The 18369-nt window shown below is 44.8% G+C and overlaps 1 protein-coding gene across 3 annotated transcripts in view; it reads left to right on the top strand.

Annotated features, from left to right (window-relative positions):
* The window catches only part of TMEM232 (transmembrane protein 232), a 490587-nt gene that overhangs the window by 222935 nt on the left and 249283 nt on the right, over nucleotides 1–18369 (top strand). For all 3 annotated transcript variants that reach the window (XM_073549444.1, XM_073549409.1, XM_073549521.1), the window contains exon 11: nucleotides 17024–17199. In XM_073549444.1, the coding sequence (XP_073405545.1) occupies nucleotides 17024–17199 (176 nt within the window). The remainder of the gene's footprint in view (nucleotides 1–17023; nucleotides 17200–18369) is intronic.

Here is an 18369-nt window from a genome sequence, read left to right as displayed (position 1 = left end):
CCTCAGCCTGCACCAGCTAGGGTCGTGACCCAGAAGTCCCTGATTAGATGCCCTATATCAGGCTGTCTCTTCCTCCTGACGGTGCCTGGTGATCGCTTGAGCCCTGCTTGTGATCCTGGCCCCCTTGTCTCTGTGCGCATCCCTGCTCCCAACCTGTCCTCAGCTAATAGTGCTTCTCCGCTGTTCTCTTTCTTAGGATCCGGAGTTCCGAGGCTCTGTTCCGCCCTGTCCTGGTCTCCCAGCTGTGCATCCAGTCCGTGTCTGCTGCCTGCCGTTCCACCCGTGTTCCTGATCTGTCCGCCTGCCGTGTTCCTCTCCTAGGGTGATTACCTGCCGATCTCTCCTGTGTTCCGTCGGGTCTCCTAGGCCCTCTCCCTGTGTACCAGCTGCCATGGTGATAGTTACCCGTGGGCCTGCCCCAAACACTCCCTGTATAGGGGGTGGCCACCTGGTCAGCTCGCCTGTGGGAGGTTCGTTGCCACGGTCCAGCGGGTCCACTCCCGGAGTACTACCAAAGTCTCAGAGTCAGCTAAAAGGTTGACTCCTAGACAGGCTAGATGGTCACTTTTTTTTCCCAATTCCATTTATCTATCACTTTTTGGCCAGGATCCAAAAATGTCAGAGCTGATGCCTTGTCACGCAGTCTAGATCCGGTGTCCCCCCCGAACCTCCATCCTCCATTCTTCAGCCCAGGGTGGTGGTGGCAGGTATTTCTAATATGTTGGAATGGGAGATTCTGGAAGCCCAGTCTCTTGCACCTCCGGCTAAGCCGGTGGATAAACTTTTCGTACCAGCTCAATTTCGTCTCAAGGTTCTCCGGGAGTTCCACGACTCAGTTCTGGGTGGACATCCAGGGATCTCGCATACCCGGAAGGCCATCGCTAGAATATTCTGGTTGTCTTCTTTAGCCTCTGAAGTTGGGGAATATGTGTCTGCTTGTGATGTTTGTGCCCATGCGAAAATCCCCCATAACCGGCCGGGGAATTGGCACCACTGCCAATTCCTGAGAGACCATGGACTCATTTGTCCATGGATTTCATCATCAACCTTCCCCCCTCCAAGGGTAATACCGTCGTTTGGGTTGTGGTGGACAGGTTTTGTAAGCAGGCACATTTTGTTCCCTTAGCGGCTCTACCTAATGCAGAAACGTTGTCCAGATTGTTTGTTGAGCATGTGGTGCGGTTGCATGGGGTAACCTTGAATGTGGTGTCTGATAGGGGAGTACAATTTGTTTCCAGATTTTGGAGGGCATTTTGTAAGAGGTTGGGTATTGGTCTGTCCTTTTCATCTGCTTACCATCCAGAGACTAATGGGCAGACTGAACGGACCAATCAGTCTCTGGAGCAAATTCTGCGTTGCTTGACCTCAGCCCGACAGGATGATTGGTGTACTGCGTTACCTTTGGGCGAGTTTGCGTTTAACAACCGCATTAACCAGTCTACGGGTACATCTCTCTTTTTCTGCAACTATGGGTTTCATCCACATTTTGGAGTTTTCCCGTTTGGAGTCTGGGTGTCCTGGAGTGGATAAGACTATCCAGCGGTTGGGGGAGGTATGGCGGGAGGTCCAGAGTAACATTACGAAGGCCCAAGATAAATATAAGTTTTTTGCAGACAAAAAACGGTCCGTGGGGCCGGTGTTCCAGGTTGGGGATAAGGTATGGTTATCTACCAAGAATATAAGGCTCAAGGTCCCCTCTGCAAAGCTTGGTCCTAAATTTATTGGTCCCTATGAAATTACCGAAGCGGTTAACCCGGTGGCTTTTTGGTTGCGTCTCCCGCCATCTCTGCGGATCCCCAATGTTTTCCATAGGGCCCTTTTAAAACCTGTGGGGTCCTGTGGGGAGGGATCATCGTCTTCCCCGCCACCAGTTTTGGTTGACTCTAGGTTGGTCCCTAGTGCCCTTCAATATCTTGTACATTGGAAAGGCTACGGTGTTGAAGACCGGTCATGGGTTCCTGCTCGATCGGTTCATGTGGATCGGTTGGTCCGGGCCTTTCACGCCAAGTATCCTGAGAGACCCGGGGGTCCAGTGGCCCCCCGTTGAGAGGAGGGTACTGTCATGATCCAGGATGGGGTTTGTCTTTGGCCCATCCTGGTCAGACAGGGGTTAATTGTTTCTGCCTCTCTCTGGCAGAGGGCGGCTATTTAATGCTCACTTGACCTAGGTCCGGTGTCAGTTATACCCCTGCCCTCGGCTGAGTTAGTTGACCTCGTGCGTACGTGTGCCTTGTGCCTGATGACTTGTTGCTTGTTTGGTTTTGATCCGGTTCTGTCCCTGTTATGAGTTCTGCCTGTCCCTCTTGTACTGCGCTACCTCTCTGTGTATGACCCTCTGCCTGTTACTTGACTATTCTCTGCTCGTCCCCCTGATACAGCACAGCCCTCTCCTTGTACGAGCCCTCGCTTGTCTGACCTGCGTTTTCCTCTACTACAGTTTCCCTGCAGTAGGTACATTACATCATCTGCAGCTATAGGATGCTAAGCCCCGCCCCCTGCAGTCACATGGTCTTAGGTCCTGGGACTCCTTACTAATTTCAGTGCTGCAGGTACTGTCTGCTTGAACCATCACTACAGTGTTGGACCCTGCGTTCTCCCATAGTGTGGGTAAGTCACCCTGCTCTGTGTGGCAGTTTTCTGACGCTGACAGAGTCCTGACAGTAGAGAGAAAGTTCATGCCACATGTCCAGCTTGGATACCCAATAATTTAAATGCACAGAGGAATCACGGAGTACGTTGGAACGGTCATCAAGGTATTCCCTCAGAATCTTCCAAAATATTCCATTCCTTGTGACATTACCCTGCGCCTCTGGGCCAGGGCGGTGGGAGGGTCTGAGAAAACTCTCCCAAAACTTTGCCAGCATTCCCGTGCCTCTGCTGCAATGGAGTTGTGTCTCTCTCGCCTGTACTCCTTGGTTGTCCAACGAATTGTGATGTCTGCCGCCAAGGAGGGGAATTTAGAGGGGAATTTTTTAAATAATTTGGCAACAAGGGCCCTCTGGTACTGCACCATTTTAATAGACCTGTCTGCCTCTGGAAGAAGAGATTGAAAGTTCTCCTTGTAGCATTGATCTAGAAGTGTCACCAACCAGTAATGAGTGTCACCTTAAATTTTAATGATGCAAGGGTCACAGGCAGCGCAACATAAAGTCAGCCATGCGGGCCAGACTGGTAACAGGCAAGCCTTCCGTGTCCTCAACAACAGGATGACTGACCATGGTGTCCTCCTCCTCCCTGTCCTCAGGCCATACATGCTGAACAGACGGGATGACAGTTGTGCTTGTAGTGCATCTATAGCGCATGAAAGTAGCTCCTGTTCATCCTCCTCCTCCTCTTATTGTCAACCAATCCATGTTGGAATGACATGAGGCTGGGCTGTGTGTAATTACCCTGTATGCTTCCTTGTTCCATGTCCTCGTGTTCTGCCTGCAATGCATCCTCTTTCATTGTGAGAAGACAGCTTTTCAGAATGCATAGAAATGGGATGGTGACGCTAATTATGGTGTCATCGCCGCTCACCATCTTGGTGGATTCCTCAAAATTTTGGAGGATGGTACATATGTCTGACATCCATGTCCACTCCTGAGGTCTTATGTGTGGAGTCTGACCTGAATAACAACGGCCTTCTTGATGCTGGTAGTCAACAACTGCCCTCTTCTGCTCATAAATCCTTTCAAACATATGCAGTGTAGAGTTACAACACATGGGGACATCACACACCAGTCGGTGAGCCGGAAGCTGCAAGCGCGGTTGAAGCATGGCAAGGGCGGCGGAAGCTGGAGCTGACTTTCAAAAATGGGCACACAGGTAGTGTACTTTCACAAGCAGATCCGGCAGCTCTGGGTAGCTTTTGAGAAAATGTTGAACAATGAGGTTAGGCACATGGGCCAAGCATATTACGTGTGTGAGCTCGCCTTGCTTCAGAGGTGCGACCAGGTTCCGGCCATTGTCACACCTGACCAGGCCTGGCTGTAGGTTCAGTGGTGTCAGCCACACATGTGCCTGCTCTTTCAGAGCTGTCCACAATTCTTCAGCATTGTGCGGTTTGTCACCTAAGCATATTAGCTTCAGTACTGCCTGTTGACGCTTGGCTGAGGTAGTGCTGCAGTGCTTCCAGCTTGTGACTGATGTGCTCATTTCAGAGATGGAGGCTGAAGAGGAAGAAGAGGAAGAGGTGCAGGAGCTGTAGACTGGGGTCAACCCTTATTGACGTAGGGCCGGCAATCCTCGGCGTCGGGAGGATGTGTTCCATTCCAAGGCCCGTCTGGGTCCCAGCTTCCACTATGTTAACCCAGTGTGCCATCAACGAGATGTAGAATCCCTGCCTACAAGCACTTTTCCTCGTGTCCGTGGTTAGGTGGACTTTCCCAGTAACAGCATTGTTCAGGGCATGGGTAATGTTGAGGGACATATGCTTGTAAAATGCGGGGGAGGCCCACCAGGAGAAATAGTGGCGGCTGGGGACTGAGTACCTTGGGATGGCCGCCACCATCAGGTTGCGGAAAGCTTCTGTCTCCACAAGCCTAAAAGGCAACATTTCGACCGCAAGCAGATGAGAAATGAATGAATTTAGTACTGTGGCCTGTGGGGCATTGGCTGCGCATTTCCGCTCGCGTTCCAATGACAAGGGTATGGACACCTGAAGGCTGTGCTGCGAGAAGGACGTGGATGTGCTTGATGATGGTGGTATTTGAGTGTGGGCAATGATTGGTGCAGGGCAGGAGGCATCTTCGCATGCACCGTGGACAGAGGAGTGGCTTGCATGCACAACATTGGAAGAAGCAGTGTTTTCACCCACAGACACTGTTCCTGGAGCCTGGGGTTCGGCCCACAAAGTCGGGTGCTTTGCTGCTATGTGCCTGATAATGCTGGTGGTGGTCAGGCTGTTTGTTTTGTTACCCCTGCTGATGCGGGCAAATGGCTTGTTTGGGGTTATCAGCAGAGTCTTTAAAAAACAACCAGACTCGGGAAGACCTAACAGTTGTACCAGGTGAGAGGCCCGAACCTATAAATGGAAAAGTGAACAGCTTTGCATTTGACGGTGAGACCAGACTGTTCAATATGTGGCCTGTATTTTTAAATTTTGTACACCAAAATAGTGTAAAGAAATAGGGTAACAGACAGCAAATACAGTGAAATGTAGCCCTGAAATGCCACAATTTGTAGGCCACAGATATATCTGGCATTTGACGAAGATAGCACACTGTTAAATATGTGGCCTGGATTTTTTTTGGCCACCAAAATTGTGTCAATAAGTAGGCTATGACACTACTAAAAAATTCTTTGGAGGACTAAAATTGTAAAATATTTAACGCAATGATATGCGATGCGTGTTGCGGACAAAGCACAGTGTTAAATATATGAATTGTAGCTAAATATTTTTTGTGCAGCTAAATATTTTTTGGCAGCTAAATATTTTTTGAGCAGCTAAATATTTTTTTTGCACCTAAATATTTTTTTGTCAGCAAAATGGTGTCAAAATTTTTTATTAGATGCTGTAGTATTAAAAGGATCTGGATGTAGTCTGCAATGTCAACAAGCAAATGGAGAAAAAAAGGGGGTCTGGATTGCTTTACAATAAAATAATCAGAATTAAGGTGCCAAAAAAATTATTCCTAGCCACTGATACCTGGAGCTAGGTATATATGTAATAGGCAGCAGCAGACACTAATACACCATTTTGATGTTTGCAATGATATCTACATACCCACATACAGTGCCTGCATGCCTATCACTGATGTGTATATACGCACATACACTCCCTGCCTACCTAGCACTGCAATCTTTAGACCCCATAATTAGTCCTTAGAAGGACTGTTGGTTTAGCTGGATTTATGGATTCTATGATGGTATACCCACACTAACTAGTAAAAGCACAAATCTGTCCCTAACCCGGCAGCGGCTCTCCCTACACTGTCTGATTCCGGACATGACAGAGATGAGCAGGGCGGCGGCAGGTCTCCTATAGACCTGATGATGCTGTGTGGCGAGCCAATCATTGTAATACCACAACAAAGATGGCTGCGGCATTACAGTGCGTGGCAGACAATCCCTAAGTGTTTGAGTGCCAAAATTGCAGGGCGGAAACCCGAGCTCCCACAGAATAATCCTGGAAATGCTTGGTGCTCGCCGAGCACTGCAAGTATAGCGAAACTTGGGCGAGTACCGAGTAGTGGCGAGCATGTTCACTCATCACTAGTAGTCAGGTAACGTTCCGAGGTCAGACAACTGGGAGGTTAGTGGGTCAGAACTGAAGGGGTTAAACAGGCGGATAGTCAGAACGAAGTCCAAAGTCAGGCAACAGATCAAGCAAATAGAACACAAGGCACAGGAAAGCACAGAGCACAAACCTCACAAGATGAATGTACGTTTGGCAGTGGTCTGGGAGAAGCTGCTCAGTTAAATAAGCATTGCAATTACCCGGGATAGTGGACACCTGAGACAGCCGACACCTCCCAGTCACCAATTGGCTAGTTGAGCTGTCAATCAACACACTGACAGCTAAGATAAACCAAAACACCAAAGGGGATATAATTAGAACACAGCAAATAATAATATATCAAAATCTAAGTGAGTTAGAGAAACCAAGTGGTATATATGCTGGCTGACTAAAAGTACAAATAGAAGACAACTGGACAGTCGGAAAAATTAACCATCAAGACAAGCAAAACCCAAAACCGACCATAAGTCCATGCTAATAATAAGGTTTATTAGTATTACAGGAGATTGGTAATGAAAAAAAGAATCATTGTACAGAGTAAAAAGGATTAAAGAGCGCTACCATCCAGAATATACAATCACAATACAAAGATGTGCGGAAAGAATCTTAAAATCACTGTGCTATATGACAGAAAACTACATAAAAAATAAATAGTACATATAGTGTTAACAATAAATAAATAAATTATATGTGCAAATATAAGCAAAAATTGCACTGTAATCACTGACAAGAAAAAAGTGAAGTGCGAGTGCCAAGGACACCAGTAGGTGTCAGTAAGTGTACATCATGCACATCTAAACCAAGGACACCAGTCGGTGTCAATAAGTGTACAACCTGCACATATAGACCAGAGCAAATCAACATATGATAAAAGTAAAAGATGTACAAATGTAAGTGTCCAAAGTATAGTAATTACCGTACTTACAATGCGATATGTTCCTGGTCACCAAGGATCGGCGCCCTTCCCAACTCGCGTTTCAGCACGCTGCCTTCGTCACCCCTGTACCTTATTGGCTGGCCTAGCTGTCCATCAAAGTGCTGACAGCTTATCTTACCTCCAGTCTGCACAGAGATTGAATTCTCGCCAGGCCAGGTAGGCCTTGTTTTTTGCTCGATTTAATTTTGTTCTTCATTTTCATCCAGCTAACAAAAATGTCAAGGCTGATGCACTCTCCAGAGATTTCCTGCCTCCCGACTCAGAGGAAGAACCGCAACATATCATTGAGCCATCCAGGTTAGTGCCAGTAGCCTCTGCCAATCTCTCTCGGCTTCCCCCAGGAAAACTCTTGTGCTCCCTTTGCACAAAAATTGTGTCCTTCGGTGGGGTCACTCCTCCAAGTTGGGCGGGCATGCCGGTCAGAGAAAGACTTAGCAACTTATCTCCCATTACTACTGGTGGCCTACCATGGGCAAAGATATCCTGGAGTATGTCGCAGCCTGTCCTTCATGTGCCCGTAACAAAACCGCAAGACACTTGCCGTCTGGACCGCTTCTGCCACTTCCTATACCTTCCGCTCCCTGGCAGCACATCGCAATGGACTTTATTAAGGCTCTTCCCATCTTTTCTGGCTGTTCCGCTATCTGGGTCGCGGTAGATCATTTTTCGAAGATGGCTCACTTTGTTCCTTTGTCTGGTCTTCCGTCTGCTCCTGAGCTTGCTGACTATTTCATACAGCACATCTTCTGTCTCTATGGGTTTCCTCTCCACATTGTGTCTGACAGGGTCGTTCAGTTCACTTTGAAGTTCTGTAGAGCGGTCTGTAAACTAATGAAGGTAGAACTGGATTTTTCATCTGCTTACCATCCTCAATCCAATGAGCAAGTGGAGAGAACAATCAAGTCTTGTCTGGTTTCCTGCATCACTTCGTCAATGCATATCATGATGACTGGATCAAGTTACTGCCCTGGGCCAAGTTTTCGTATAATAATCTAGTAAGTGAATCCTATGGAAGGTCTCCCTTTCAGATTGTGTTTGGACTGCAACTCGGAATCCTTCTTCCCATCTCTGGGCCTTCCCATCTCTGGGCCCTCAGGCATCCCTGCAGCTGACTCCTTTGCAGAGGAATTCTCTAAAGTATGGAGTGTTACCAAGTCCGCCTTGGAAAAAGCCTCTCAACGTATGAAGAGTCATGCGGACAAAAAACCCCTGGATGCTCCAATCTTTCAACCCGGAGATAAGGTGTGGCTCTCCTGCAAGTGCATCTGTTTGAGGATGCCCTCCTACAAATTGGGTCCCCGCTTTATCAGTCCCTTTGAAGTCTTGAAACAAATTAACGCAGTCTCATATGAATTGAAATTGCCTGCTTCATTATGTGTGCCTAACTCTTTCCATGTTTCCCTCCTCAAACCTGTAGTTCTGAGCTCCTTCTTTAAGGACCCGGTTACCTCTCCTGATCCCGTCAGTGAGGAGGATGTCTTTGAGGTAGAAGATATCTTGGCCACAAAGAGATTAAAGGGTAAGACCTACTTCTTGGTGGATTGGAAGGGCTTCAGTCCTGAGGAGAGGCCTTGGGAGCCCAAAGACAACATCCAGGCTCCTCTCCAATTGGAGAGATTTTATGCAGGCTTGAAAAAGAGGGGGTGTAAGGAGTGGGATACTGTAACACCTGTACCCACGCGGGGTACCCTCTGGGGTCCCCAGTCCTCTGCTGTGATGCCTGTACATCCGCGGGGCCCCCGTTGGGGTCCCGCTCTCAGTCTGTTCCCTGCCTCAGCTCTCCCCTGCTCCTGCTTCCTGGAGTGTGGCCAGCACATAACTGGGTAAAAGGCTTAGGTCTCGCGCGCGCTCCCGGACTCTTAAAGAGACAGCGTGCATTTCTTAAAAATGTTGTTAACTAATGATATTCTCGTGTGTGTTATTTCTGGCCCCTCTGCCATATAGAGAGCGCTGGAGCACCAAGTGTTTCCTGTTGCTAGTTTCCGGTTCTGTGATCTGACGTTCCTGTGACCTGTTGTGCTTTGCCGGGTGTCCTGCCAGTACCCGGCTAATACTGCTTGTCTTCTCAGTTTATCTGCGGCTTGCTACTCCATCCTCAGGACGACACCAGTACTACTTGTGCAAGTTCCATCCGGCTCAGACATCCGTCTCTCTGTTACCTATGACAATGTCAGTACTGCCTGCTAGCTCCGTCCTGGCCAGCCGCATCCCGCCTGTCGAGTTCTGCACTGTCTGTTATACCTGTTTGAGCACCTGTTTCACTGGGACAGCTTCCATTTGTCCGGGATCTAACACCTGTGTCACTCTGACATTCCACTCTTATCCTGTTTGAGGGGTCTTACTACGGGTGTCAGGGGTTCGCACAGTCACTACTCCTTTGGAGCCCCCTGGACCGTGGTCCAGTGGTTTCATCAAAATAGCAATAAACTAATGCGCACTTCACCATCTGTGCCTCCGCTTCCATTCGTTACAGGTTCCGGTAGATTGATTTACTCAACTGGCATAAATAATTAGGACTCCGGGGAAGTGGAAGAAGCTAATGACGGGACTTTACGAATCTCCTCTTCCAATTCCGAGGTACCATAGACACCACAATACTCTGAGGAATAATGGAGGATGGGGGTTCTGGAGGAGAAATGGAATCTAGACTGTGATATAAAGCATCAGCTTTCACATTCTTATACCCAGGCCTGAATGTAATAGAAAAATTAAATCAAGAGAAAAACAAGGACCATCTGGCCTGTCTAGGAGTTAACCTTTTAGCCGATTCAATGTAAGCTAAATTCTTGTGATCCATAATCACCGTAACAGGATGAACTGCCCCCTCCAAAAAATGCCTCCCATTCTTCAAATGCCAATTTGACAGCAAGTAACTCCCGATTTCCCACATCATAATTTCTCTCTGCCGGTGAAAATTTTTTAGAAATAAAAGCACATGGACGTAGGTTAGTCAGAGTTTTGGGCCCCTGCTATAAGTCTTCCCCCACCCCAACCTCCGAAGCATCCACCCCTACAATGAATGGTTCTTGAAGATCAGGCTGGATCAGAATGGGTGCTGACATAAAACACTCTTTTAATCTTTCAAAAGCCCTGATAGCACCCGGGACCAAATCTTGAGATTTTTCCTCCCTTACGTGTAAGGTCAGTAAGTGGTTTAGCAAGCTGTGAAAACCCCTTGATAAATTTTCTATAATAGTTGGTGAATCACCATAAAATGCTGCAAAGCCTTAAGATCATGAGGTTGAACCCAATCAGTTATGGCCTGCACCTTCCCAGGGTCCATCTAAAGCTGGAGTCACACATAGCGACTTACCAGCGATCCCGACAACGATATCAACGTGTCAGGATCGCTGGTAAGTCGCTATGTGATCGCTGGTGAGCTGTCACACAGACAGCTTCACCAGCGATTAGCACAGCGATGCCGAGCGCGCGGCATCGCTGTGTTCGTTAGCGCTGATGCCATCCCTGTAAAAAAATAGAATTAAAATAAAAAATATTGTTATTCTCACCTTCCGACGTCCCACGCAGCCATCCCGCCTCTTTCCACGCTCCCGGTCCCAGTGATCCTTTGCGAGAATGATGCGAGAATGTCATGGTCTCGCGGGAGCGCGACGTCTCGCGGTCATTCGTGCAAAGGATCACTGGGACCGGGAGCGTGGAGAGAGGCGGGATGGCTTCGCGGGACGTCGGAAGGTGAGAATAACAATATTCTTTATTTTTTTAATTATTTTTTACAGCTGATCGCTGGTCTCCCGCCTGTCACACGCAGCGATGCGTGCTGGCCTGCGGGAGATCAGCAACGAAAAAAATGTCCAGAGGTTTCTTGCAGCGATCAGCGATACCGGCAGGGGGGCCGGTCGCAGATCGCTGTCACACACAGCGATCTCGCTGGTGAGATCGCTGTTGTGTCACAAAAGTTGTGACTCAGCAGCGATCTCGCTAGCGAGATTGCTATGTGTGACTCCAGCTTTAATCTCTTCTGCTGACAAGATAAACCCCAAGAAAGAGATTTCTGGCACAGAAAAAAACACATTTCTCTACTTTAGCAAACAGAGAGTTCTCCTTTAGCCTCTGTAACACAACACGGACATGTACCTGGTGAATGTCCAAGTCTGGTGATAAAATTAAAATGTCATCAATGTAAATCACAACAAATCTTCCAATGCAATTAAAAAAATATCATTCATGAAATTTTGAAACAGAGCAGGTGCATTAGATAATCCAAAAGGCATGACAATGTTTTCAAAAAGACCCTCAGATGTTAAAAACACCGTTTTCCACTCATCACCCTTCCAGATGCGTATCAAATTGTAAGCCCCTCTAAGATCAAGTTTAGAAAACACCCTGGACCCCAGAAGCTTATTGTATAGGTCGGGGATGAGTGGAAGTGTGTAAGTATTTTTAACCGTGATCTTGTTTTGCTCTCAAAAATCAAGGAAAGGACAGAGACCCCCATCTTTCTTTTTAACAAAGAAAAATCCAGCAGCTATAGGGGAGGAGGAAGGATGGATATGACCATTCCGTAAATTTTCTTTAACATATTCTTTCATGGCATCTCGTTCAGGCCCGACAAATTGTAAAGGTGACCTTTTGGCAACTTGACGCTAGTAATAAAATCAATAGCACAATCATAGGGACGATTGGGAGGTAGTATCTCCATTTCACAATCTCTTTCTGACACCAATCAATAACTGGATTGTGAATCTGCAGCCATGGAAACTCCAGTACCAATCCAGCAGGTAAATTATCCAACACAAAACAGAAGATGGATTCAGAGTGGAGAGCTCCCACTTGGAGAGTGAAATCCACCGTTGCTCTCTCGACCACATTGTGAGCTAACGGTGTCTTGTCAAGGGCAATGACTTGAATGGGTCTTTCCAATTTAACTATCCCTAAGCCTAACTTCAAAACCAGTTCCAAATCAATAAAGTTAGTAGCAGACCCACAGGATCCATACTGGTGAAAAAGAAAAACGTAGTGGCCAGACGTAATGTGACGCTAGTCACTTCTCACAGTCAAGCCGTGAGTCATAGTGGTCAAGGAGTCAAGTGGTTTTATGGCAACATCTGAGTAAATTAGAGACACACCTGAAACACACAGCTTTCTTTGTGTAGCATCATGGGAAAGTCTAAAGAAATCATCCAAGATATCAGGAAGAGCATTGCGGACTTGCACAAGTCTGGCTCATCCTTGGGTACAAATTCAAGATAAGATTCCTGAAGGTGCCTCATTCATCCGTACAAACAATTATATGCAAGTACAAACAAGATGGGAATGTCCAGCCTGCATACCACTCAGGAAGGAGACAGGTTCTGTGTCCCAGAGATGAACATGCCAAATTTTTCACACCTGTATTTGGAGATCCTCTGCCATTCTTTCTTGCAGATCCTCTCCAGTTCCGTCAAGTTGGATGGTGAATGTTGGTGGACAGCCATTTTCAGGTCTCTCCAGAGATGCTCAATTGAGTTTAGGTCAGGGCTCCAGCCTGTCAATGAAGAATGGTCACAGACATTTTCTGAAGCCATTCCTTTGTTATTTCAACTGTGTGCTTAGGGTCACTGTCTTGTTGGAAGGTGAACTTTCGGCCAAGTCTGAGGTCCAGAGCACTCTGGAAGAGGTTTTAATCCAGGTTATCACTGTACTTGGCCACATTCATGTTTCCTTCAGTTGCAACCAGTCATCCTGTCCCTGCAGCTGAAAAACACCCCTATAGCATGATTCTGCTACCACCATGAATCACTGTTGGGATTGTATTAGGCAGGTGATGAGCAGTGCCTGGTTTTCAACCACACATACGGCTTAGAATTATCACCAAAAAGTTTTATCTTCGTCTCATCAGACCAGAGAATCTAATTTCTCATTGTCTGGGAGTCCTTCATGTGTTTTTCTAGCAAACTCTGTGTGGGCTTTCATATATCTTGCACTGAGGAGAGGCTTCCGTCTGGCCACTCTGCCATAAAGGCCCAACTGGTGTAGGGCTGCAGTGATAGTTGACTTTGTGGAACTTTTTCTCATCTCTCTCCTGCATCTGTGGAGCTCAGCCACAGTGATCTTGGGGGTCTTCTTTACCTCACTCACCAAGGCTCTTCTCCCATGATTGCTCAGTTTGGCTGGATGGCCAGGTCTTGGAAGACTTCTGGTGGTCCCAAACTTCTTCCATTTAAGGATTATGGAAGCCACTGTGCTCTTACGAACCTTGAGTACTGCAGAAATTCTTTTGTAACATTGGCCAGATCTGTGCCTTGCCACAATTTTGTCTCTAAGCTCCTTGGTCAGTTCCTTTGACCTCATGACTCTCATTTGGTCTGACATGCACTGTGAGCTGTGAGGTCTTATACAAACAGGTGTGTTTTTACAAATCAAGTCCTATAAGTTTAATTAAACACAGCTGGACTCCAATGAAGGAGTAGAACCATCTCAAGGAGGATCATAAGGAAATGGACAGCACGTGACTTAAATATGAATGTCTCAGCAAAGTGTCTGAATACTTATAACCATGTGATATTTCAGTTTTTCTTTTTTAATAAATTTGCAAAAATTTCTACATTTCTGTTTTTTTTCAGTCAGGATGGTGTGCAGAGTGTACATTAATGAGAACTAAATGAAATTTTTAGAATTTACCAAATGGCTGCAATGAAACAAAGAGTGAAGTTGAAGATGAAATGATCTCTAAAAGGCCCAAAGTTAAAGATGACACATTTACTTTGTATTTTAAGCAAAAAAAAATATATATTTTTCAGGTTTCACATTTCAAAAATCACAAAAAGGAAAATGGTCTAGTGCAAAAGTTTGGGCACCATGCATGGCTAGTACCTAGTAGCACCCCCTTTTGAAAGTATCATAGATTGTAAATGTTTTTTGTAGCCAACCAAGAGTCTTTCAATTTCTAGTTTGAGGGATTTTCATCTATTCTGTCTTGGTAAATTTTTCCTGTTCTGTGAGATTCCTGAGTTGTCTTGTATGCACTATTATTTTGAGGTCTAGCCACAGATTTTAAATGATGTTCAGATCAGGGGATTGTGAGTGCCATTGTAAAAACCTTCAGCTTGCGCCTTTTGAGGTAGTCTATTGTGGATTTTCATGGTATTCATATATTTTGATCTGTTCTTCCAGTACTGAATGAAAACATGGAAAACGGTCTTAGGAGCGCAGGAAAGAGACTCAGACGAGAGATGGGTTTAAACCACTACGCGTTTCGACGGAGGATCCATCTTCAGGTGGATTTCCACCTGATGAAGACGGATCCTCCATCGAAACGCATAGTGGTTTAAACCCATCTCTCATCTGAGTCTCTTTCCTGAGCTCCTAAGACCGTTTTCCACTTTCTCATTGCTCCTATCCTCCATCAGAGGTTTTCGGCTGGAGCTGCGGTGGAGACCTGACATTCTAATCTGCCCCTGGGTTGCTTCCTAAGCTCTCCTCTTTGACCGCTCATTACTGACTCTAACTTCTAGTACTGAAGGCATTGCTATAGAGTGGCTCTTCATCCTGGCCCATAAAAGACTAAAATTTGTAGATAATTGTTTGGGTTTGTGGCCATCACTTTTGGTGCTTCAATTCTTAGAGGAGAGCACTTAGTGAACTAGAAAATTGATTTTTCTTGAGAAGACTGATGCACCATACAATTCTGCCTTCTCCTAGGGCTTGTGTGATGCACGGTAGGGTTCCCACTTGGGTATCCCTGGTTTAGGCAATTGAACTTTGCTGCAGTCACTTTTAGCTGTTCTGTAAAAAAACCCCTCAAAAAATCAGCCACCATCATAAAATAAACAGTAAGTAAACATTACCTATTGGATACTGGTCATTTATATCCAACCAATTTCTCCTTGCTGTAGGCCTGAAGTATTACTTTTCTAATTTATTTGTTTCACTTCTTGAAATATAGAAATCTACCCAAGTAAATTTAATTTGCATGAATATTTCAGGCGTTAATGTTGGATCGGTATTGGACTTAGCATCACACATCCCATAGTATAGTATAAAATGCATATTTTTATTTTTGAAATATAAATAATAGAAGAGGTTTGTTATTGAAATATTCAGACATATATGAGAAAATAGTCAGGTTCCATAGCCCCCAGCATCCTGAACATGCACAATATACTGCTCTGATATTGGAATGGAGCTGGCAAACTATAACTGTGCAAGGCAATAGATGCTGATTCAATTTTATACGATACAATTCAAAATGTATTGTTCTTCAGTCATATCATATTACATGGTATATAAATATATAAATTATACGGAGGTGAACAATATAGTGATGACATCATTTATGCAAATGTTTTTAGATTATTGGTGCATTTTTTTCCAAAGTGAAACAAGAGCAATAATTTATGAAAAAGTGTTAAAATATGCAATTGAAATGTTTTTAAATATACCATGACTATATTAGATGGTAACAATACTACGTTCCCACATTGAGCTTTTGCTGAGTGTTTGACGTTGCAGAATTTCTGCACATATTATTTAAATTACGGTAGGTTACTTGCATTTTTTCATTGCTTTTTTTTACGTGTTTTATCACATTTTTGACACTTCGTTTTGTGTCTTTTTTTGGTATGTCATGATAAAATAAAGCTTTGTGTTTAATACTTACTGGTATTTGGCACTGACAAAACTTTATTGATATATTTAGTTGGAGATTACATGCGGTTTGATGCGTTTCTGCCACGGAAACGCACTAAAACCACATATACATTTTTTTTCCTGTGGATTTTCCGCATCTAATGCAAGTCTATGTGGAAAATCCGCCCTGAACACTCATTGAACCCGCAAGAGAAATTTACATGCTGCAGATCGGAAGCAAGCACCGAAAGTCAATTTATGCTGTCACAGCGAGCATGGGATTTCTATAAATCCCATCCACTTTGCTGCAACTGTAAGATGATGCATTTTTGATGCAGCAAAAATATGCAGTATCAAAATGCAAAAAAACTCATCATGGGACTGTATCCCAACGATTAAAAAACCCAAGCAAATTTTTTCTCTGTATGATCCATCACCATTGACATCTTTGTATAATTTAAAAGGGTTTTCCAGGACTTAGACAATGATGACCTATGCTTATGATAGGTCATTAAAATTGGATCATTGGGAGTCTGATGCCCGACACTCCCACCAACTCCCCCACTGATCACATCCCACCAGTCACTGCACTGCTCCACACACCATGTAGTGGCCATTCTTCGGTAGTGCAGCTCAGATTCGATTCACTTCAATGTGAAGATTGGACACTACACATTGTACAAAGCAGGAGCATCACAGCTCTATACAATGTGTAGATCATTGTTCCATCTCAGAAGCTGTAATCATCTGATCACCTGTTATCTGAGAATTATGGTCACTTCTACTCCTAGCCAATACAATTTTATCCCATAGTTACGAACAGGAGTTAAGATGCCATTTGAGGCTGGAGCATACTTCTTTCTTAAAGGGTTATTTCCATTGTGTAAAATACTAGTATATTCTTAGGATATGCTATTATCGTAGAGTGACTGCCGTCATGTTGGCAGCTTCTATATCAACACACAACCCACGTTACAATACACAATGCTAGGGGGCATATAAATGTACAGTATATCTTTGTAGAACCAGTTGACCCTCGACAATGCACATAGATTTTAGTGATAAGTGGTTGACACCTTGCTAGAGGAAGCAGTAATCTTCTTGCATAATACCACCTTCTAGTCTCTGACTGTAAATAATACAGGCACAGACAGTACTACCTCCCTGTATCTTCCTGTATGAGATTCATGATGCAGCCTGTGATCCATGCACACTGCACTAAGCAGTGAATAAGGTAATTTCTTTTATGGTGTACTTACATTTTGATCTGATTGTGCCAATGTGCTTTTTTTGGACAGAAAAATTAAAGTGGATTATCCATTACTGCATAGTTTACAACCTGGTTATAATATGTCATGAGCTCCAGTGGGATGACAGTAGAGATGGTCTAAGAAATGCAATATTTACAGCACTGGACACATGGAAAAATGGACAAAGTGACACTCGAGTCCTAGATGCTGAGAAAGTAGCAGAGGTTTGTATAGGCACCAATTAAACCAGACAGACTCTATGAACAATGATGATGTGGACAAATGTGAAAATTGCCTTTTTATGTCTGCACTAAAATAATGTAGTCTATAGGGAAGTGAAGTGAAAAGAGGAGCTTAAAAATGACCTGTCACCAAGCCAAAAGTGTGCAATCATTATTATTATTGTTATTTTATTCCCACTGCTCCCTTGAGTATTCTATTTTTTTTTGTTTGATTTTTTTTAATCCACCATATGTTTCTAGAGATATGGGTGTTTTTTTATTTGGTGCTAATTCTCTGGTCTTTTACAAGGATTGAGGCTCACACAGGGCCGGACTGGGACTAAAATTCAGCCCTGGCATTTGAAGTTACACAGGCCCACTTGTCACATGGTGACTGTATAATATCTTGGTTCACTTGTAGGTTACAAGAAGTGAGGGGAGTGTAACACCACAATATAACATACAGTCACAGCTGTGCCCAGTATTTCAGCTCAGTCCTATTTATTGCTTTTAGTTGCAGTACTCCTCCCAAAGCTCCCTGCTTGTCCTGATACATTGGGGTTGATGTCAGCTCTGTAATGTCCGCTGACATCAAGCCCAGAGATTAGTAATGGGGCAGTGTCTATTAGACAGATCCATTACTAACCTGGTAATTAAATAGTTAAAAGAAACACAGACTCATTTGAGTAAGACTCCCCCACTCCTTCCTTTACCCATTTATTAATAGTGAAAGGTGTCATGAATCCTATGAGTTTTGTTCTTAGAAAGTTTTCAGAAGGAGACTTCATAGTTCACAAGGATGTCAGCGTTGTGCGCAAAAATTCTCACGCTCATGCCTGCCACTGACTGTGAGTAACCCTATTGAGCCTCTTTCTCAGAATGCTCTCAGAGCTAGACTCCACAGGGTTACTTGTAGTCAGCAGCAGCATGAGAATTTCCATACCTACAGTAGTATGAAGTCTCATTCTGAAAACTTTCTCACAACGAGACTCCTTAGGATTCGCTGGGCATTGTGGGACATTTCACTATTGGATTTCCCTTGGAACTTCCTTGATTTATTATTAATTAATAAATGCGTAAAAGGGTATGGGAACTAGTTTGGGTACCATTCTGGTATCCGAACCAAACATTCTTATAAAGTTTGGTCAAACATAACGGACCTGAACATCCATG

This window comes from Dendrobates tinctorius, unplaced genomic scaffold (assembly GCF_039654945.1).
Source record: "Dendrobates tinctorius isolate UK_male_01 unplaced genomic scaffold, ASM3965494v1 ptg000003l, whole genome shotgun sequence".
Lineage (NCBI taxonomy): Eukaryota > Metazoa > Chordata > Amphibia > Anura > Dendrobatidae > Dendrobates > Dendrobates tinctorius.
This window is presented reverse-complemented; position numbering and strand designations above follow the sequence as displayed.